The sequence below is a fragment of the Cydia strobilella genome, chromosome 4 (genome assembly GCF_947568885.1).
Source record: "Cydia strobilella chromosome 4, ilCydStro3.1, whole genome shotgun sequence".
In the NCBI taxonomy this organism is placed as follows: Eukaryota; Metazoa; Arthropoda; class Insecta; order Lepidoptera; family Tortricidae; genus Cydia; species Cydia strobilella.
In genome coordinates this window covers 22,857,566-22,878,302 of record NC_086044.1, presented here as the reverse complement: position 1 = coordinate 22,878,302, position 20,737 = coordinate 22,857,566, and the positions used below count along the sequence as shown (strand labels likewise).

General features: G+C 38.7%; 2 protein-coding genes across 2 annotated transcripts; one reads left to right on the top strand and one right to left on the bottom strand.

Annotated features, from left to right (window-relative positions):
* Window positions 1-983: 983 nt before the first annotated feature.
* On the top strand, window positions 984-3,625 carry LOC134740877 (uncharacterized). The gene is made up of 4 exons (XM_063673530.1): window positions 984-1,055; window positions 2,235-2,431; window positions 2,768-2,906; window positions 3,557-3,625. The coding sequence occupies exons 1-4, from the start codon at window positions 984-986 to the stop codon at window positions 3,623-3,625; spliced, it is 477 nt and encodes a 158-aa protein (XP_063529600.1).
* A 457-nt stretch (window positions 3,626-4,082) lies between these two features.
* On the bottom strand, window positions 4,083-20,695 carry LOC134740822 (importin subunit alpha-4). Its single transcript, XM_063673463.1, has 6 exons — window positions 20,450-20,695; window positions 19,657-20,355; window positions 14,413-14,655; window positions 13,649-13,921; window positions 11,397-11,573; window positions 4,083-9,353 (listed from the first exon to the last, which is right to left on the bottom strand). Exons 1-6 carry the CDS (start codon window positions 20,510-20,512, stop codon window positions 9,261-9,263), a joined length of 1,548 nt encoding a protein of 515 aa, XP_063529533.1. The 5' UTR covers window positions 20,513-20,695; the 3' UTR covers window positions 4,083-9,260.
* Window positions 20,696-20,737: the final 42 nt, after the last annotated feature.

Below are 20,737 nucleotides of genomic sequence, written 5' to 3'. Positions count from 1 at the left end.
CAAATGGGGTTGGCCGGTCGAAATAATTAGCAGATGGCCCCAGCATAGCTTGCCCTGTCAATCCGTAGAATTGTGTCAAATTTGTGTTTTTTTAATGCCCTGGATGCCAGCCCTTTAAGCCAAATTTTATAGAAAAAGGGGCAAGCTATGATGGTGCCATCTCTGCAAACCTTTGACAGTTGCCAACCCCATTGAACGAACCGTAACGGACGGTTACAGTTTACGGTTCAATTTTTACTGGTTAATGGTTAATTGCATTAACGTTTCGGCCAACACTGTTGGGTGGGCGGTGCGGTGGATGGCTAATTAGACTTTTGACCGTTGATATCCTCTGGTGTCAGTGCGGCGGTCAATAATAAGCAAATAAATTATCCTGGAGTAGAGACGACCCGAATATTCGGTATTCGCCATATTTTTCAATGTTTGTATTCGGCCGAATAGTTCGGTTCGAACTGCGAATATTTACCGAATAAACTTCGCGATCACGTATTATGCGTTTCCGTTTCTTTTTAGGGTTCCGTACCCAAAGGGTAAAAACGGGACCCTATTACTAAGACTCCGCTGTCCGTCTGTCTGTCTGTCACCAGGCTGTATCTCATGAACCGTGATAGGCTTTCACAGATGATGTATTTCTGTTGCCGCTATAACAACAAATACTAAAAACAGAATTATATAAATATTTAAATGGGGCTCCCATACAACAAACGCGATTTTTTTGCTGTTTTTTTCCGTAATGGCACGGAACCCTTCGTGCGCGAATCCGACTCGCACTTGGCCGGTTTTTTATAAACTATAGAACATCTTGATAATAATATTTTTTCTAGTACAAGTTGGTACTATTGTAACTTCTGTTTGTAGGGGCAACAAGGAGTTGAATTTATAACAAACAAAAATAAAATAGGTCATCATGTTGACTTAGCAACTATTATTGATTCAACAACGTAAAACTTCATTTGAAAACAGTTGTTTGCTGCACGTTCGCTATGTTGTCACGTCGGGATAAGCTTTACGTTCAACCTTGGGAGGAAAGGAGGTTCCAGGATCATAGATCAAAGGTAAGCTTGTAAATCTTGTTTAAATACTTCCACCATGATCACATCTAGTGTCTAGTGAGAGCGTTTTCATTCGGATCGGACAATGTGAATTACAAGACCCTTGAGCCACAGAATAAGTAATTATCATACAGAACGGTCACGCACCGCCCCGCCCCGATTCGAATGACCTCGCCCCGCGACAGCAGATTGACGGCCATTTGCCGGCCGCTCAGTACTGTTTAACCAACTTATACTCACACAATAACGCATAACGCGTGTACAGACGTGCCGTTCACACATAGAAACGAAAGTGATTTTTGATGTATATCGTGTCCGCCCTGTGCTTGAGCGTAGCGAGAAGCGTTGAGCCTTGCATTTTATGCCTGTTGAAGGTATGATGTGCTAATCTTCTTGCACATATCTACAAGTTTTAATTACTTTCAGCAGCGAGATTATATACTAGCTTTTGCCGGCGACTTCGTCTGCGTGGAGTTAGTAATTTGGGTAACCAAATTTTTTCCAATCTGCTTTTTATCGATTTCCCACACCAACTTCTACACCCTTAAATAATGATTTCTGCGATAAAAACTACCCTATAACCTTCCCGGGACTCAAACTATCTCTATACCAAATTTCAACTAAATCGGTTCAGCGGTTTAAGCGTGAAGAGGTAGCAGAGACAGATAGACAGACACACTTTCGCATTTATAATATTAGTATGGATTAAGTACCTAGCTTAGCATTGTACCTGCAAGCAAGTGGCGTATCAGAAGAGAGGCCTATGCTCAGCAGTGGGCGATAAAGGGCTGATATGATGATGATGATTGTATCTGACATGTAAAACTTTATTTTATCAGTAAATAATTGAATTGAAGACCCTAGGTGGTGTCCATAACCAGGGGTGCGAAACTCCTCGCTTCGGGCAAACTCGGCTCCATTCGGCTCAGCATTGCTCCGAGCAATTATTAGGGTTGGCACAACTTGACGTCCCTTTGCGTGCACGACCACAGATAAATGACCTGAATTTTGAAACGCTAAATAGCCGAAAGGGATAGTGCCATATAGTAGAAAGGGAAATCATGGTTCAACCCTGAAACGCTGTCAAACTTCGGTTTTGTAGGAAGTTTCCTGTCTGTACGGTAGTACTATTATTTATTCTGTGCCATAACTCCTTTTATTATGAATCGTCATATTGTCAAGGTCCGCTCAGCGCTCCCTGCCATAGATGACCGACCCCCTCCCCCGCGCGCTCACGTCGCCGTGAAACTAAAGAAGTACCAACGGGAGGCCGATCGAGCCCGCAAGATAGAGCAGGACAACTATAGCCTGCTGCAGCGGCTCTCTTCTATCATGAGGACCAAGCGGCTTGACAACTGCTGGGAGACGCCACTGCCCAAGTGGGTATACCTATTATAAAACCTTCTTACCCTAGGAGGATATAACCAAATGGAGACGCCACGTCTGTAATTGGGGGAAATCGGGGAGGGGAACGTCAAATGTATATTACGTAACGTAAAAATAGCCATGTCAGATAAACGTCAGTCCATACATTGTGTATGTCCATTAGCCGACTATTTTCGACAGAGGGGAACGCCGGTTAATGGCTACTACGTTTGGTTATATCCTCCAAGACTTCAAATCGCATACTTTTCACCGACTTACCTAACCTATTAACTATAATGACTTCATTACTAAATTGTCTAAAAATTCCCATATTATCAATTTATCGCCAGTTTTCGTCACAAAGTGGGCATGTTCTACGAAGAAGACGCGCTGAGTGGGCGCGTGGCGGCGCGGGCTAACAGTTCACAAGTTTCCGAAGATTCCTCATATACGGGACATCTTAAATGTTGCGCCTGCTACCATAAGAGGGCAAGTTACAAATCATATTTTTTTACGTCTGTGGCGACTCAGGGTAAGTTAGTTCCCGATTCGCCGCGGATTTACTTAGTACGTCACAATTCGAATATACGAGAATCCGACGAAACATGAATCCGGCGAATCGGGAACTTACATCAGGGTATCAACCTCTGGGTTATAGGACGACAATCTCTTATGGCAGAACTGTTGCAAAAGTGACCAGCTTTCAGCTGTAAATAATAGTTCCTAATCTCTCCGGTGGCGCTAGGTAGGCTCTGGGACCAGGGTATTGTAATTATAGGAAACTCTATGACATGAACCATAGAGGTATAATAATGTAGAGATGAAATGGGGGAGGGGCAACAAATAATCCGACCAAATTACGTAGGTTGTTTTTGGTATGTTGTCAGGAATGTTAGTGTTTTTAATTTTGTCGCATTGCGTGTTCTGTCTCTCACGGTCGCACATCTATATAAAATACTAGGTGTATGGTCTAGGTACTTCGGTGTATAGTGGCGCCGCCTCTATGTACTGTTTTTTGATATGGACACTTTTCATATATAGAGATTTTCCTCCTTTTACTTCTATACTCCATACTGTGGTTCATGAACCGGTGAGTCGTATAACGTGGTTAATAAATGCCTTAACTTTAATTGTTGCAGAAAGCCGTGCTTCAGCTGAACAAAGTGTACGGCACACGCAGCTCGTCCTCGACCCTGCCTTCTATTTGACTGACTTTTGTAACTTAAATATAGTCTGTCAAGCCATTTCCGTCAGTGGAAAAAAACTTGTTCTTCGCGGCCTTATCGTCCCATAGAAAATTTGAATTTCGCGCTTTTTTTTCTACTAGTAACATTGTTTGACAGACTAAATCATGTTTTTTTTAAATATACGTATTCGTTTGATAACCTATTATGTAGCAAGATATATTCGTTTGTTTCCTTGGTGGTTTCTGGTGTGGTACGTGTCCAATTTTCGGTACCGTGAAATGTCCTACTTTGCTCCTTGGTGGGTAGGGCGCTTGCCTAATCCCATTAACCCGTGGTTAAACGGTTATTGAACCGCTAACCCAGTGTCAAATGGTACTGGTAACTCCAGGTTTAACCAGTTAACTCCGGGTTAGTGGAATGGTGCAAGTGGCGCTAGTGTAGTAAAATTTGGTGTAAAATAATTTCAATAAAACAAGCATTAAATTGGACAGAATTTATTGATATAGATACAATGTCATACTGAACATAATTTCATAGAGCATACGCTCTTATGTTCTGAGTTAAAATGAAACATAAATACTATGTTATATCAAAAGCTGTCGATGCATACGCGAGTAACTCACGACGCTTTCATTAAAGCTATTTGAGTCATACAGACATAAAAAAAACGAAATGTCTTTTCTGTTACCGAAAATTAAGTATTTTTGCCACTACAAATATTTAACACAATCTTAGCTATAAGAGCGTGTCTTATTTTTTTTCTCCAGTGAACTTAATTTTCAGTCACAGAAAAGACCTCTGTAAGACCCGTTTTCGTGTTTGTCCATCAAATTACGAAATCGATAAAACAAATTGACAAAAAAACAATAGATCATCACATTAGAGTTATCACAACGAAGCCGCAGCACCGTGGGCAGCCAAATTTAAACTACATCAATTATAGGGGCAAGTGTTGACAAACACCATTTTATATCTTGTAAAATAAAATCCTGAACGCAACGAATGAAATGTATCCGTTTGAATTTTTTGATGTGTGGCAACACCAACTTGCTGCAAGATTTAAGGTCGTAACACACCATCGCACCGCACCAAGGTCATTGTGATTGCGAGAAAGCGATATCGCTTTCTCGCTCTCTTATGGGTGCCTCGCACAATGACCTTGGTGCGTTGCGATGGTGTGTTACGCTTTAACGTCGTCAATAGAATTTGCAAATAATGTAAACAAATATGACGGATTTTACGAACTAATATTTTTACGAAGGTTATTTTCCCTGAAATATTAAAAATATTAATAATGCCTTTTGGCATTAAGTCCGCCATTTGTACATTTTTCTTTGCTTGTGCAATAGTTTTAATAAATATAAAATAATAATAATAATTAACATTTAATTTAATTAAAAAATTATATAAATAAAATATAAGTAGTCTATATAGTATATAGACTGTTGATAAGGACATGGTTGTCCTTTTAAAGAGCGAGATTACGAAGTAATGAAGGTAAAATGGTTCGTTTACATTATTTGCACGTTCTATTAACGACGAAAAAATTAGTTGTGTTCAGGATTTTATTTTACAAGATATCAATGAGACAGATATAGACAAATTTTTTTGAACTGAGCTAATGAATAAAATCTATTCAGTATAATAAAAAAAGGTTCCGGGCGCCATGTCATGCTTGCCAATTATCGTGTCTATAGCCGTAGGCAGTAGATACATAATGGAATGTACTTGGGAGTGTTGACTGCCTTTTATATCTTATTTTTCATTATGTATCTACTGGCTAACACAATAGAGTTGATAATAGACAAACATGTTTTTTTTTATATGGCGCCTTTTCCAGTTTTTTAACACTGAATAGTTTCCTTTAGTCAGCTCAGTTCAAAACATTTATACTATAAAACCGTCCATAGGTACAACACTTAGTTTTCCCTCTTTTATACAATGTCGGTGCTAGGGCCTTTTTGCGCCGCCGAGCGTGAAGTCGCTTAGTTTACTTATAGCTAGCCCCGCCGCCCGAGTGTGGCGAAATAAATACGAACGTGTACATTAGTTCACGATATACTTACATCATTGGCCATTTCATAGACAATAAAAGGAAATTTAAAAAATAATTCATGAAGCTATATAGCGTCATCTATTAAAAAAATCATCATTCTGACTTTTATTATTGTCTGTGGTCTGACGTATCACATGATAATTATGTAAGTTTATCGTTGGGTTATTTTGGTATTAGATGCTGTGGTAGTTTGTCTGACACCCTTTTTTCAAATCACTTAAAAATATCTCGAGAATATTTTTTTTAAATAAATGTTCTAACGTAAACATAAAAATAATTGGAAACATAATTGATTCAAATAATTAACGGTAACTTCCGTAACTAGGAAGTATTTTAGAATTTTTAGAACAGTTAGCCACCACAAAATATACATCCAATTCAACAAAAAACATCTTAATTCCATATCAAATTAAGCCACATTAAATAGTCGTGGCTGACTTTATCTCGTTATTTATACAATCAAAATATTAGTATTAGGGCATCAAACAAACTGATACCAACCGTCCATGAAACGCTATAAAGGCTGCCTGCGACGATGGACGAAGGCACGTGCATCTAAACAACCTCCCTGCTAAATACAATAACTACAAAATCATTGTACAAAATTTACCTATTTACTTTAGAATCACATGCGTATAAGTTAATAACTATACTAGCTTTTGCCCGCGACTTCGTCTGCGTGGACTTAGTAACCGCAGCTAGAGTAAGAATAGCGCCTGGAGAAAATCTCATAGCAATCTAAATTTGAGCATATTATGCACACAAATTAGCAGGCACTTCGTTAATTATCTCAATTCCACCCCGCTTTTTACTTTCTTAAGGGATGATTTTCGGGATAAAAACTATCCTATGTCCTTCTCAGGGACTCAACCTATCTCTATGCCAAATTTCATCTAAATCGGTTCAGCGGTTTAAGCGTGAAGAGGGAACATACAGACAGACAGACTTTCGCATTTATAATATTAGTATGGATTTGCATTTCTTACTAAAACTTTTTTAAATTTAATTTAATGCTTATTCCATTCTAATCAAGGATTGGATATCTATTCTTAAGCTTTTGGCGTAGGAACTAGTTTTTAAGGAAGCGACTGCCATCAGACTCTCCAACTTAAAAGGAAAATTAGACACTTACTGAGCTAAGTTGGAGTCGAGATGAAAATGAATACATATTTATAACCTATATACAAATCACAAATATTTAATATCAACAGGGAAGTTGTTTTCAAATTCAACTAAAGATACGTTCACGATTATTTAGGGTTTTTAGTTGTTTAAGCGTGCTAAATAACGCGATTGTTACCGAAAGGGACGCCGCTATATGTGGGTCTGAGAGAGCATTACTTTCGTCATAAATCAATCGTGTCATAGAGCAAAGGCTACGGGATTAAATCAAAACGTCATTCCTAGACTTATATACAAGTATTTAGTCTTATTACGACTTGTGTGTGACTTTTTTGTATTCGTTCGACCCCGGCCCCCATTTCATAAAACGTTATGATTCAAGTTATGATTACAAAAAAAGTCACAACCGTTTGTGAGTCACGTGTGCGCCAGCGTGTAGTTTGTATCACATGAGATTCATGAATTATACTCGTGTGTAAAGTTCACGCGATTTTAATTTACGATGTTCAGGGTTAAAATATTACGGGATAAAATATGCTGTTGTGATAGTTACGCCTAACGTATTTGTTGTATTGCGGTTCGAGCAAAAATTACGTTATAGAATACATTTCACCCGCAAAGCAAGAATTGACCTTTTTATAAACAAAGCTAAGACCTACCTGATAGTCTTTGCTTTATAAATCAATTACCTCAATAGGGTCAACTCATAACTGCTAAATTATGTAACATATCAAGTGTTACGTTGCAACGACTGTATAGATTTAGTGAACAATTTTTTTTCATCGTATTTTCTTGAAAACGTTCGTATCTGTCATGCTATTTCAGTCAACCGCAGTACTTTTTGTACCGAGACTGACTGAAATAGCAAGACACATTCGTACGTTACCACAGATTATATAATAGATCTTACGAACAGATACTTATCTCTCAAAGAAAACGCAAATACCTACCGTTTTGATACCTACACAAAAATACAATGGAGTGGCCTTCAACGCGCCGCTTCCCGCACCGCGCGCGCCGGCACAACGCTAGGGTTGCCGACGCTTCTTTCAAATACTCAGGTGTCTTAGGTCTTAGGTAAATATCTAGCTATAAATGTGTCGTAAAAACATTACCTACATCTTTAAAACAATTTAATTGTACCTACGTAGCTTGTAACTATCGTAAAAATAATAACAGTAGGTATATTGAGAATGTCTACTTACTTTTCCTCATTTGTCGAAATAGGAAAAATAGTTATTTGTTATACAAGAGTGCAAAGTTGTATTTTACCCGCGAGTGTGGAATTCAAACACGAGCAAGCGAAAGGATTCTATAGTTGAACCACGAGCGAAGCGAGTTGTTCTAAAATAGAATCCTGAGCGTAGCGAGTGGTTTCAACACACGAGAAGTAAAATACATTTGCACTCGTGAGTAACACAAAACTTTTCCCCTCACTATAGCGAGGAAAGTGCAACATCCACAGGCGTTAGATCATCTTCATCACTGGAATCACTAATTTTTTTTACGACAATACGATATTATAACAGAAAACTCTGGATGTTGTGTATTTTTACGTATCGGAGTCGGCGAGAAAAATTTTGTTGACAATGTTGACATTTCTGACTATGCGTTTTGAAATTGCATCGACTCAACTTGTGCGTTCAGAATTACATTCAACATCATTTTAAAAAACTAATGTTTCTTATGGAATTTAAGGTTTATCACTTAAAATAATTAAATAAAGCTAAATTTGGTATTTTTTATTAAATTCTCAAACCATTTATTTAATGATAATTAATATCGAACGAACCATTTTTATGAGCGTTTTACGTTTTGTTATCTGTCAAAAGCTACTTAAACACGCTCTATCCAAGGTCAGATTACTTTCCCCACTAGTGGATAAAATGCGTTTTTCCCCGCTTGTTTTAAAGGATAAAAGACGGCTTTCCGAGCTAGTGAGGGGAAAACTATATTTTTTTATTTGCTTTGTTGTTTCTGCATCCATCCACACTACAAGCTGTGTTATTTGTTTGTGACGAAGACATTTCTTTGGCATAGCGCGCAACTGGCTAGCTTGAGTCCCGCCGGCGGGAAGCGAGTCGTAGGTATAAATCCGAGCTCGCGCGGAGAGTTCCATAGGCCTGACGTTACCGTGAAAATACGATGGAAAATAATTATGCACTACATCTGTAACAACGTACACATCGCAGCAGCTCTCAGTTTCGGCGATCTCTGATCAAGCTACAGCTCGTAAACGTGACTCACTCGCACTAATACCCCGGCCACATACTCGACGAGCGGCATGGGAAGTAGGCAGAGACGTAGTGTGGCCGGCCTATCATGCCCACCGCTCCCTATTTCGTCGGTATTTTGCCGCGAGTCAAAGGAAGTATGTAGAGTCGCGAGTAGAGCAGGGTGTGGCCGGAGCGGGCAACATCGCGGCCGGGGTGGGGGCGGGGACGCGGTGCTCGGGCGGGGCGGCGGGGGCGTGTCCGCCTAGAAGTGGAAGCCGTCGTGCGCGCCGCCCTGCGCGGGGTCGAAGGTGAAGCCGCCGTCCGCCGCCGCCGGCACCAGCGTCGCATCCTCCTCCTGGAATCACACACCAAATAAGTATTGTGACATTTGTGACAAAAATAGTTATTTGTGCAACAAGAGAGGAAAGTTGGTTTTTCTTGCGAGTGTTTATTTTGAGTCCCGAGAAAGCGAAAGATTCTATAATTGAATCACGAGCGAAGCGAGTGATTCTAAGGTAGAATGTTGAGCGTAGCGAGGGACTCAAAAACACGAGATGTAAAATAACTTTGCTCTCGTGTTGCACACATAATTTTTACACACACGTGTGCTCTTTCAGTGTATTATTCCACTCGTGCTTTTTCATTATATTATCCGACTGAGTTAAGAAGCTAACTGATTGCTAATAATATGCATGGAAAGGGAGCCTTCTTTAATTGTTCAGACTGGCGGGCACACCGCCGCGCCGCCCGCGGCCGGGGCGAGGGGCGGCCGGCAGTATGACAGATGCAACACACAATATTAACTGTTTTAACTATTCAAATTTAATTAATATGAGTTTCTTTTTTTTTCTCGCAAGTGTGATGAAAAACGTCGTATGAAACGCGTGTGCATTGGTCATTACACACATCGGCTTTCTTATTGCGCGCTCGCTTACAGCTCGCGCGCACAATATCGCCTCGTTTGTCATCACCAACTTAGCACACTTGTATCATAATGTACTATTATACAATCGTGACATAATAGAGAGCTTTTCAGTCGAGTTCCGTGTTTAAGCAACGAAGCTTGCCGAGTTGCTTAAGTAAGGTATGAGATTGAAAAGCTTGATTATATCACTATTGTATACAATACTTTTTCTACGAGACAAAAAATAATACTTTCAACTAGTAGAATCATACCACCAAACCAAACCAAAAGTATACAGCTAAGATACGTGAGCTGCCGCGGCCCGCGATACCTTCATACTCGTACGCGCACCGGCCGCCGGGCCCGGCGCCCCCGGCGGGTTGGTCAACCACACCTCGTAACTCATGAGACCCTGGTACTTGCTCCGCGCTAAATTCAATTTTAAGACAGTGTTTTTATAGATTTTGGCCACTGTAGCGTATTGAGACTAACAAGCAACGCTAAGCGGTTTTCGTAGGGTATGGATGTTGCTATATGAAGGGTGTCATATGCGCGCTTCTGACTTATGAAGCAATTGTTTCTACTACAACATAAAATAAAATGTTTTTGTTGGCCAACCAATCACAAAGCAGATGCGACGCAGCAGCGTGTTTAAGTAGGCTAATTTGCATTGAATCGAGTCTCCTTCAACAATATTTTATCGAAATGTATGCCAATAGTGCGAGGCTAAAATGATGCCTTTCACCCGAGTTAAACACTACTTTTCATTTCGAATACGAGGAAAGTAAGATGGCATGTTTCTTTCAAAACATTACTAATTATAATTTTTTATAGTATTTATTGAGGGTACAATCTTTTTTTTTGTACAATAAAGTGAGTTACTACTACTGCTTTCAATTAACAATTTAGGCAAAATAATCGTTATTTATGGAATAGGGAGTTAAATATCAAAATGGAAATTTTATAACAAATTCATTTAAACCAAAATTTCGATAGTTTATCATAAAAAAAGTGCAGAGACGTATCATTTTCTGCACACCTTTAACAACAACAATGACCTTCTTTCAGAGCATGAGAAATGAAAAACATATTTACACAATTTTCGATTGTGGCTGAATGTCGATGGATCTGTGCCTTCGATGCCTAAACTACCAAAAAATTCAATATGGCGAACGAATGTTTGAAATGTCACCGTATTTTAAGAATGATTTAGCTCAAAATTTAGTTTTTTCTTCGCAAGTGTGATGAAAAACATTGTGTGCAACTCCGGGGGTATTTATTTTACACTTTATTGCACAGTAAAAAATATTCAGTGACAAAAGGCGAACTTAATGCTACACAATATTGTTACTCGAGTCTTTAATTCACGACAGCCTGTTTATAAACTCTCGTACTAATATTTCACTTACCCCCTGCTTTGCAAAATGTACAATTTTAATATCACTAACTACACTACTTCCCTATGTCGATATTTACAGATTTAATGTTACTTACCTCGTCAGCAAAGTATTGCTCAATGATATCATAGGCCATCTTGTAGATCTCGTTTTTCTCGTGGCTCTGTAGGGCTTCGATGCGGTCCAGGCCTCCGCACTCCTCGATGAGGTTGGCCACTTCCACTGCGCCTTCGCCAGCCATCTTCAGCATGTTGCTGAGGCCGTCGAGCACCACCTATGAAGAAAAAAATTTACGTTCAGACAAAAACAAACTCTTCTTAAACTGATGTCGATTGATAAAATGACTATGAAAGTCCCCGGCAAGCTTGACCGAATTGCACTTTCCCATACAAATGTAATTCCGCTCTCATTTTTAAACTACGTGTTGGATTGTAATGAAACTTAACAAATACAATGACATGAGGTATATCTAGGTCTGTAATTAGTTTATATAGCTCCAGTTTATAAAGCAAACGAAATAGAGCAGAAACAAGTTTTGTGTGAAAAACTTAAATTTGCTGTATTTTTTTAACTATGGTATCTGAAGCTGCATAAACTAATTACAGACATAGATATACCTTATCCTATTGTAAGTACAAAGTTTCAGAGCAATCTAGCTAGTCGTTTTAAAATGAGAGCGTAACTACGTTTGTATGGAGAACCGTGCTTGCGTCCTATAAAATTTAAAAAAAACCCCTACGCTATATGCCAACAAAATCCATTTTATGGCAAAAATTGCATCATATTGGAAAAGAGCCAATATTCTTTAAACTCGCTTTCTCGTAAAAAAAAACACAGAAATCGGCCCATCTGTTAGAGCTACGATGTCACAGAGACAGATATTGCGTATGTCCTGTCCCTCACGACTCACGCATGTAATTCTATGGTATAGTTAAGTAGGTAGCAGCTTTTAGACCTTAATACAATTCCAATAGAACCAATTTCCATTAACAGATGCTGTGGCAGCTATAGTATGAATATTCTCAAATGATTTTTACACCTAAGACCATGAACGCTAAGTATCATCTTGACTGACAAAGATCAAAGAAACCACTTTAAATGCGTCAGTTTAAGGTTTGACAGAACGACAATAAAAGCATGTTTGCTTTTATCAAGGTGAATATAGACAGTAAATCAACAAACGTTTTAAATATGTTTTTTTTTAAATAAAATTATAGGATTATAGCGTAATTAATGTTTTCAAACAATGAGTCATACTCTGGGTTGACAATAAATATGACGTCTGTTTAAATAAGTTCTTAGAATAAATATGTTTTACTAATTTTAGCTTGTCTTTTGTCAATACGAGTATAGTGATGTATATGAAAATATTCTTCATAAAAACTGCATAGAAGCCAGCCAAAACATGTACGTAAGTTAAAGCGTAATATTGGTTTAATGTTTAGAGCAGGGTTCGAAATTATCCAGATAATTATAGTCTTTGATAATTATCCGATAAATATCGGATAATTATCCCAGGTATGGATGGTGCTATATTTATTTACAATTCTTTGATAGTAAAAAATAATGATTGGGGCGTTTTTTGCTATTTTAAATACATTTTAATTTTAATTTCGTAAATTTTAGATTACTATAATATCGATAATTATTAGGCATAAAAATCACGATAATTATCAAGATAACTATCATTGATAATTATCGTTACGAATCCTGGTTTAGAGGTAAAAATTGCAGAAACTGTTGTTTGTATATTTTTTATTAAAAACTGTAATAGATGTCATATATTAAAGAAAAAGTGACGAAGCCCTCCAGTGGTGAAGGCCGGATTCGAACCGGCGTCTTTAGCTATCGCGGCTAACGCCATGAACCCCTAGGCCACCCCGCCACACAACAACAACAACACACAACAAGTTTGGGAACAAATCAAATTATTTTATTAAATATTTTGATTTGTGTTTTTTAAAGTAGTCACACTACTATATATAAATTAAAAACTGTAATAGATGTCATATATTAAAGAAAAAGTGACGAAGCCCTCCAGTGGTGAAGGCCGGATTCGAACCGGCGTCTTTAGCTATCGCGGCTAACGCCATGAACCCCTAGGCCTTATTTTTTATTAGTTTTTTTTGTGCAATTTGACATTTATGTTTATGTATTAAATCATTTTACGGTTTAGACTCACCGTAAAATGATTTAATATTAGTATGTCTCACAACAGTTTAAATTCGATTATATTTATGTAATTGTTTTTTTGTAATTTTGGGTTAATTTTATTGTTTGTAAAAATTTACATGTAAAAGTGCCCCTGTGGCCTATTTGCTGAATAAATGTTTGATGTTTGATGCTTACATTGATAACTTGCGTGTCCTTGCAACTAAGAAGATTGCAGAAAGGCGGTATGACACCACACTGTATGAGTGTAGCAACCTGCTCCTTGGTCCCGCTGATGCTCAGGTTGGAGACAGCCCAGGCGGCCTCCTTCTGCGTCTGGAACTCTCCCTTGCTGAGGTTCTCGATGATCTTGGGGAGGAGGCCGGCGTCGATGACCGCTTGGACTTGCTTCTTGTTGCCCGCTGTGATGTTAGATAGGAACCATACTGCTTCTTTGCATATCTTTTCTTTCTGTGGGCAAAGAAGTTTGTTTTTAATTTTTATTTCACTGTTGGGTTTCGTGAGACACGAAATAAAGGACTTATCACCAAAAGCAGTGCCAGGGGTAGGAAACTAGAGCGTTCTCAGCATTGCTCCTAGTAATTATTAGTGTTGGCACAACTTCACATCCCTTTGCATACGACCACAGATAAGATAATACCCTGAATTTTGACAATCCTAAATAGCCGAAAGGGATAGTAACATACATAAGAAAGGGAGAGCATAATTCGTCCCTGAATCGCTGTCAATCTTCGGTTTTGTAGTAAGTTTTCTTTTGTATGGTAGTACTATTACTTATTCTGTGGTAGCGCAGAGTGCAGTTAGGTTGTTATTCCACCTGTACAATTTCTTGGCCCAATGTGCATTGCGTCTCACTCTCTCACTAATCAAAACGTGAGACGCAAATACACATTGGAGAAAGAAATTGTACCGGTGGTAGCACTTAGTAATAAATATGTTACCTGGTGTGAGAGCAAAGCGGGGAAGTGTGACAGCGCGTCACAGTTGAGCACCACCTGAGTCTGCTCGTCCGTGCCCGTCACTATGTTGCCCACAGCCCGCAGCGCCGCCGTCTGCACCTTCACCTCCTTGTGGGAGAGCAGCGGGATCAGCTTGGGCACTATGCCAGACTCGATCACCATCTGTATCTGGTCGTTGCCACCGTCTGTTAGGTAGCTGATTGCCCATACTGTGTCTACTAGAACCTGGAACAAGAGCTCGTACAATTTTAAATCTAATATGTAATATGTTGTGTAGTGAAAGTGTGGAACAGTTTGCCCGAATCCGTAATCAGTGCGCCTTCAGTGAACTCCTTTAAAAACAGACTCGACAAACATTTTACGAATAGACAAAACACAAGTGCAGGACATTGATATGCATGTATCAGCTATTTTAAGCTGCCTGTGCATTCGTATATAATATAATAAAATAATATTTTTAATGTTAGTTCACTAATGAGTAGAGTTCACAAAAAGAATACATATTTAATTAATAGAACGAGTCTAACGCGTTTAATTTCATTGCTGTTTGCTGGTGCAACTCAGCGGAAACGTCGGAATTTAAGGTAAAAACAATGAAATTAAATCGCGGGTAGACCTTCTATTAATTAACCTTTTCGACGCCGTGTCCAACACAAAAGCTGTCACTCGGACGCCACGCCACTGAAGTGTCAAATCTGAAATTGTACTTTATGCACATGCACATAGGTCTATGTTACTCTGTGGTCTGTGACGGATTAATCTGTCTTTGGCGTTGGACCTGCGCTGCCGATATATCGGTCATTGGTGTCCAAAAGGTTAAACATGTGCTCACAAAAAAGGTTCTTACCCCGAGAATATTTCCCATTAATAGTTAAATTCAAACAATTGTACTCAGGAGGATTTTATTTGAGGGCACAGTCCATCGTATACAAGAAATCATAATGTTGTGTTGACGGGTAAAAGCACAAATGCACGGCCAAAACAATGTTTCCTTGGGCGCAAGCAATTTCTGTCTATTGTAAATACAGTCGCTTCAAGGAACTTTTGCTCATTTAGATGGACTTTTAACAACAGAGATCCCTTGTGAAGGGATCCAAAACCACAAATTGCAGACAAACTTGATGCTAGTTTGGTTTTCATTAAACTAAAATAATATAAAGAATATCATTTCACTGTCATTAGCACTTGGTATACCGATTCTAAATACCCTAATGCATATGTATATTTCGGCTTTGTCCAATGGCTGTCCCTGAATAGTAGTGACTACTTAAAAAACACAAATCAAACTAAAATAATTTAATTTGATTTGTTTCCAAAAATTGTGTGTCATTGACATGGCCTAGCAACGAATTCTAGTTCAAGCCAGTTTGCGGGAATATTCACTGTGTTCTGAATATAAATAATAACACTAATGGAATATTAAACATTAGCTATTGGAATGTCAATGACTTCTTAAGTGGTTGTATGATGTCTAGCTAGAGGATCTATTACACAATTTGCGGCATTTTCAAAGCAAATTACTTTAGTTTCATACTCGCCAATTCTTTTCAACTTTTATTTAAATTGTAATTTAAATAAAAAAGGTCTTTGTCAATAATTTCATTAAATGGATTTGGAAATTATGATAACTAAAAAAACGGCCAAGTGCGAGTCGGACTCGCGCACCGAGGGTTCCGTACTTTTTAGTATTTGTTGTTATAGCGGAAACAGAAATACATCATCTGTGAAAATTTCAACTGTCTAGCTATCACGGTTCATGAGATACAGCCTGGTGACAGACAGACAGACGGAGAGCGGAGTCTTAGTAATAGGGCCCCGTTTTTACCCTTTGGGTATGGAACCCTAAAAACAGGCCAAGTGCGAGTCGGACTCGCGCACGAAGGGTTCCGTACCATTACGCTAAAAACGGCAAAAAAATCATGTTTGTTGTATGGGAGCCCCACTTAAATATTTATTTTATTCTGTTTTTAGTATTTGTTGTTATAGCGGCAACAGAAATACATCATCTGTGACAATTTCAACTGTCTAACTATCACAGCTCATGAGATATAGCCTGGTGACAGACGGACGAACAGTAGTCTTAGTAATAGGGTCCCGTTTTACCCTTTGGGTATGGAACCCTAAAAAATCAAGATGCGACAAAGTAAATTAATTTAATTTAAAATTAGTAGTGAAAATGGTAGTTCCTTATAAATAATTCTTGTTATGATTAACTAAGGTCAAATCAGGTCAACTAGTTGGTCAAACCAAGGTCATTCAAGTGAATGAACCCATTGCATAACAGTTTGTAATATGTGAGGATGTCCTTCAGACAACTTCTGGAGAGTTTACTGAATATATAGATTAAGGTACTATTTGTAAAACTTGACAGTTTAAAAGTGCTTTTTTTTTTTTTTTTTTTATGAAATAGGAGGCAAACGAGCAGACGGATCACCTGATGGAAAGCGATAACCGCCGCCCATGGACACCCGCAACACCAGAGGGGTTGTAAGTGCGTTGCCGGCCTTTAAGATGGGAATACGCTCTTTTCTTGAAGGTTTGAAGGTCATATCGGTCCGGAAATACCGCAGGCGACAGTTCATTCCACAGTTTAGTTTAGCTTGTTGCTAGGCCTATTTGAATAAAGAATACTTTGACTTTGAATAACTTCTAAAAGTAGGAAAATAAAATTGGTGGCTAGACAAACTTATAAATTCCTTTTTAGGGTTCCGTACCCAAAGGGTAAAAACGGGGCCCTATTACTAAGACTCCGCTGTCCGTCTGTCTGTCACGGCTGTATCTCATGAACTGTGATAGCTAGACAGTTGAAATTTTCACAGATGATGTATTTCTGTTGCAGCTATAACAACAAATACTAAAAAGTACGGAACCCTCGGTGCGCGAGTCCGACTCGCACTTGGCCGTTTTTTTTTTCATTGGGGTTCATTATATTTAAAATATGTTATGCTAAGTCCTATTTTGGCAGTTGTAATGGTAGTACTATTAGTTATTCTGTAATTTAGAGAATCAACGTTTGTAATTCCAAAGATAGATATAACTCCGTAATAGATGGATACAGTCTAAGGAAAAAACGTGCCTCGAAAATCACGAAAATTTGATTCTCGATCAGAGGGCGCCACTAGTTTTGGCCTACACTCGTATAGAGGGCGTTGACAGTTTCGTTTGTTATTTATAATTTTAACGAATATCAGTGAAATAACATGGGTCAAAATCATATAATAATAATAATAATAATAATAATAATATTCTTTATTGTGCACAATGAAACATGATTAAATACAGCAAATTAACATAAAAAACTGAGCAGCAACAGGCGGTCTTATCGCTTAAAAGCGATCTCTTCCAGACAACCTTCAGGTAGTAGAAATTAGCGCAAGGAAGAAATATGTATAAGGGTAGCAAAAATAAATGGAGAACGAGTACAGGAAAAAAAATATATCAGCACAACTAAATATATAACAATATCAATACATGCATAAATGTAATATATACAATAAATATATATATATATATATATATATATATTCATACATACATACATAAACATATCACACAATACAGATAGACAGACAGAATCTAATAATTAACGAGTTTGAGGAAGGGACAGATAGTGGATTTTGAGCTGAGCCTTAAAAATGGGGAGTGATTTAGCTCGTCTTAGCTCCGACGGCAGAGCATTCCACAACCGAATCGCTTGGAAGGTAAAAGAATCGTTATATAAATAATTAATGCAAATAAAAAAAATCATTTATCCATATTTAAATACATTTTATCGTATTTATATAAATATTTATTTCTAGTTTTAAAGTGTGTCGACAGATGGCAGTGAATTTACTGGGGTTACAAAATTTAGTATGACAGTACCGCTCTAGTATAAGTTACTCTATGGTAATTCCTACATATTTATCTTAAAAACAAAAAATCAGTAGGTATAGGTGAAAAAACTTGTCGCGTGACAACCCCGTACCGACACTCGCAGCTCGGTCATAAAACTGCGGCGCGCAAAGAAAATTCACGGTTCGTGCGCGGTTATAAATTTCAGTTTTGCTTGCAGGCAGCGAGTATAGGTATAATTTTATACCTAAATCTGATTTTTGTGAAGAAGTGAATTTTCTGTACGGTAGTACTATTAGTTATTCTGTAATTTAGTTTAGTTAGCATTTCGTAACTTTTTATTTTGCCAGGGAATTAATCGAAACGGACATTTCATAACTTCCACACTTTCTATAACAAAGTTTGCCGATATAAATGAAAACAACAACCTACCTACAAGAAATGATTTGATTTGATAGTTGATACAACTGTTATTGTTATAAACTTGAGCACTATTGACAACAATCATATAATGAAGAACCAAAAACATGCCTATAATTATGTACAATTGTTTCAACTAATTCTTTTTAGCGCCACTTGCACCACACTAACCCAGGGTTAACCGGTTAAACCTGGAGTTACCAGTACAATTTCACACTGGGTGTTTCTATGCGATTTTGTACTGTGTTTTGATTCTTCATTACCATCACTACATTCTTGGCCGTTTTATAAAAGCAAACAGGATCATTGTGACAAGAATAGCAGAAGCACGTGAGTGCTACAAGATAACCGAAAATGACTTCACCATTTATACACAGTTCGTCGATAGTGTGGGAATGGTAATGAAGCGATTGGTGCGACTGAATAATCGCATAGAACTATCCGTTAGCGGTTTAACCAGTTAGCTCCAGGTTAGTGGGAGTGCAAGTGGCACTTAGGGCATCAGGGTTTGACAACCAACTTTCTAAACTAAATCTATTCTAAGAACCAAGGATTAGTAAAACTGGTAAACAAATGAATGAGTGTAATTTTAAAGTGACTCATCCCACAATTAAATCAACCAAGAATGTAATTACCTCTTGGAAAATACTTAGCACCTTTGTATGAAAATACAGCACAATGGTGCAATATGTGGCAATTTCTTGCAATTTTTCTTTTTCAGTTTTTTTTTTTTAATTGTTGAAATTAAACTTTTGTGAGACGTATTTCAAAACAACATGTAATACAACCGCTGCGGACAGTCGTGCCTGAGGAAGGAACCCCGACGAATCCGAAACATGTATAAAAAAAAAAATAGTGAGTGAAACCGTACTGATCTAAAGATTGCTTGTATTTAAACTCAACATGTCAATGCAATGTTATGTTGTCTATTAGCAAAACAATAGAGTTTGTTATTTTGTTTATAATACTTACATTAATGTCACTGTGCATGATGAGTATGTTGAGTGCGGGGAGGATCTCCTGGATGGTCTTGACTGGCGGCGGTGGGTCCTTACTCCTACACAGGTTCACAATCACCCAGGTGACGTTGCGCAGGAACGAAATAGGGATATCAGGCTTGATAAAGCTCAGGAGAGGCTGCACCATTCCTAAGTCGATAACAAAGTCTCGGAGCACTGGACCATCACCAATGATGTTACCCAGCGCCCATACAGCTTGTTCACAGACATTCTCGTGTGGGGACATCAGGAGTTGAAGGAAGCAGGGCACGGCGCCCGCGTGGACGACTTTGTTAGTCTGCGCGGAGGTGCCCGAGGCGATGTTGGTGAGCGCCCAGGCCGCCTCGAACTGCAGTGTCGGGTTGTCAGCGCGCGACAGGCACACCACGAGCACGGGCAGGATGCCGGTGGCGATGAGCTCGTCGATCGGCGGGTTCTTGTCTGACGAGAGCAGCTTGCGACACTGCTGCACGGCCGCCAGCTGTACTTCGGGGTTTTCGCCATTTGCCGCGTTCATCACCAGCTCTTTCAAGTCGGTCGACGCCAACGTCCTCTCGATCTCGTCCTCGTCCGTCGAGTCACCGATTGGCACATTTCGCCGCTTTTGAAGGGTTTCCTCTCTTTTATTCTTCCTCAGCTCGACTGTCACTTCGTTTCTCCGCCTGCGCATTTCCTGCAAATGTACAAATGAAATTAGCAACTGTTATTAAAACTTCCTTCATTTGTTTGAAGTGTTTTATGGGATAAAGAAATCGGTAAATACTTACGTCGACATCTTTGCCTGTGTTCTTAAAAACTTGCATGCGGTTTTTCGTTGGGTCAGTCGCCATTTTAATTGTGCTCGTGCACCGAGCGCTTAAAACGTAATTATTACACAATGAAATAAAGAGCTAACTTAAAATAAACCCACAGGAAACTAAATAAACATGTTTTAACGGCACTTTATACGTTGCTGATTCATTAACCTATTTAACACGGAAAAATTTACAACTCCGTCGCCCCTTGGATTTCTATTCTTTTTTCTTTCTTTGTGAACGCATAGACAAGATAGACAC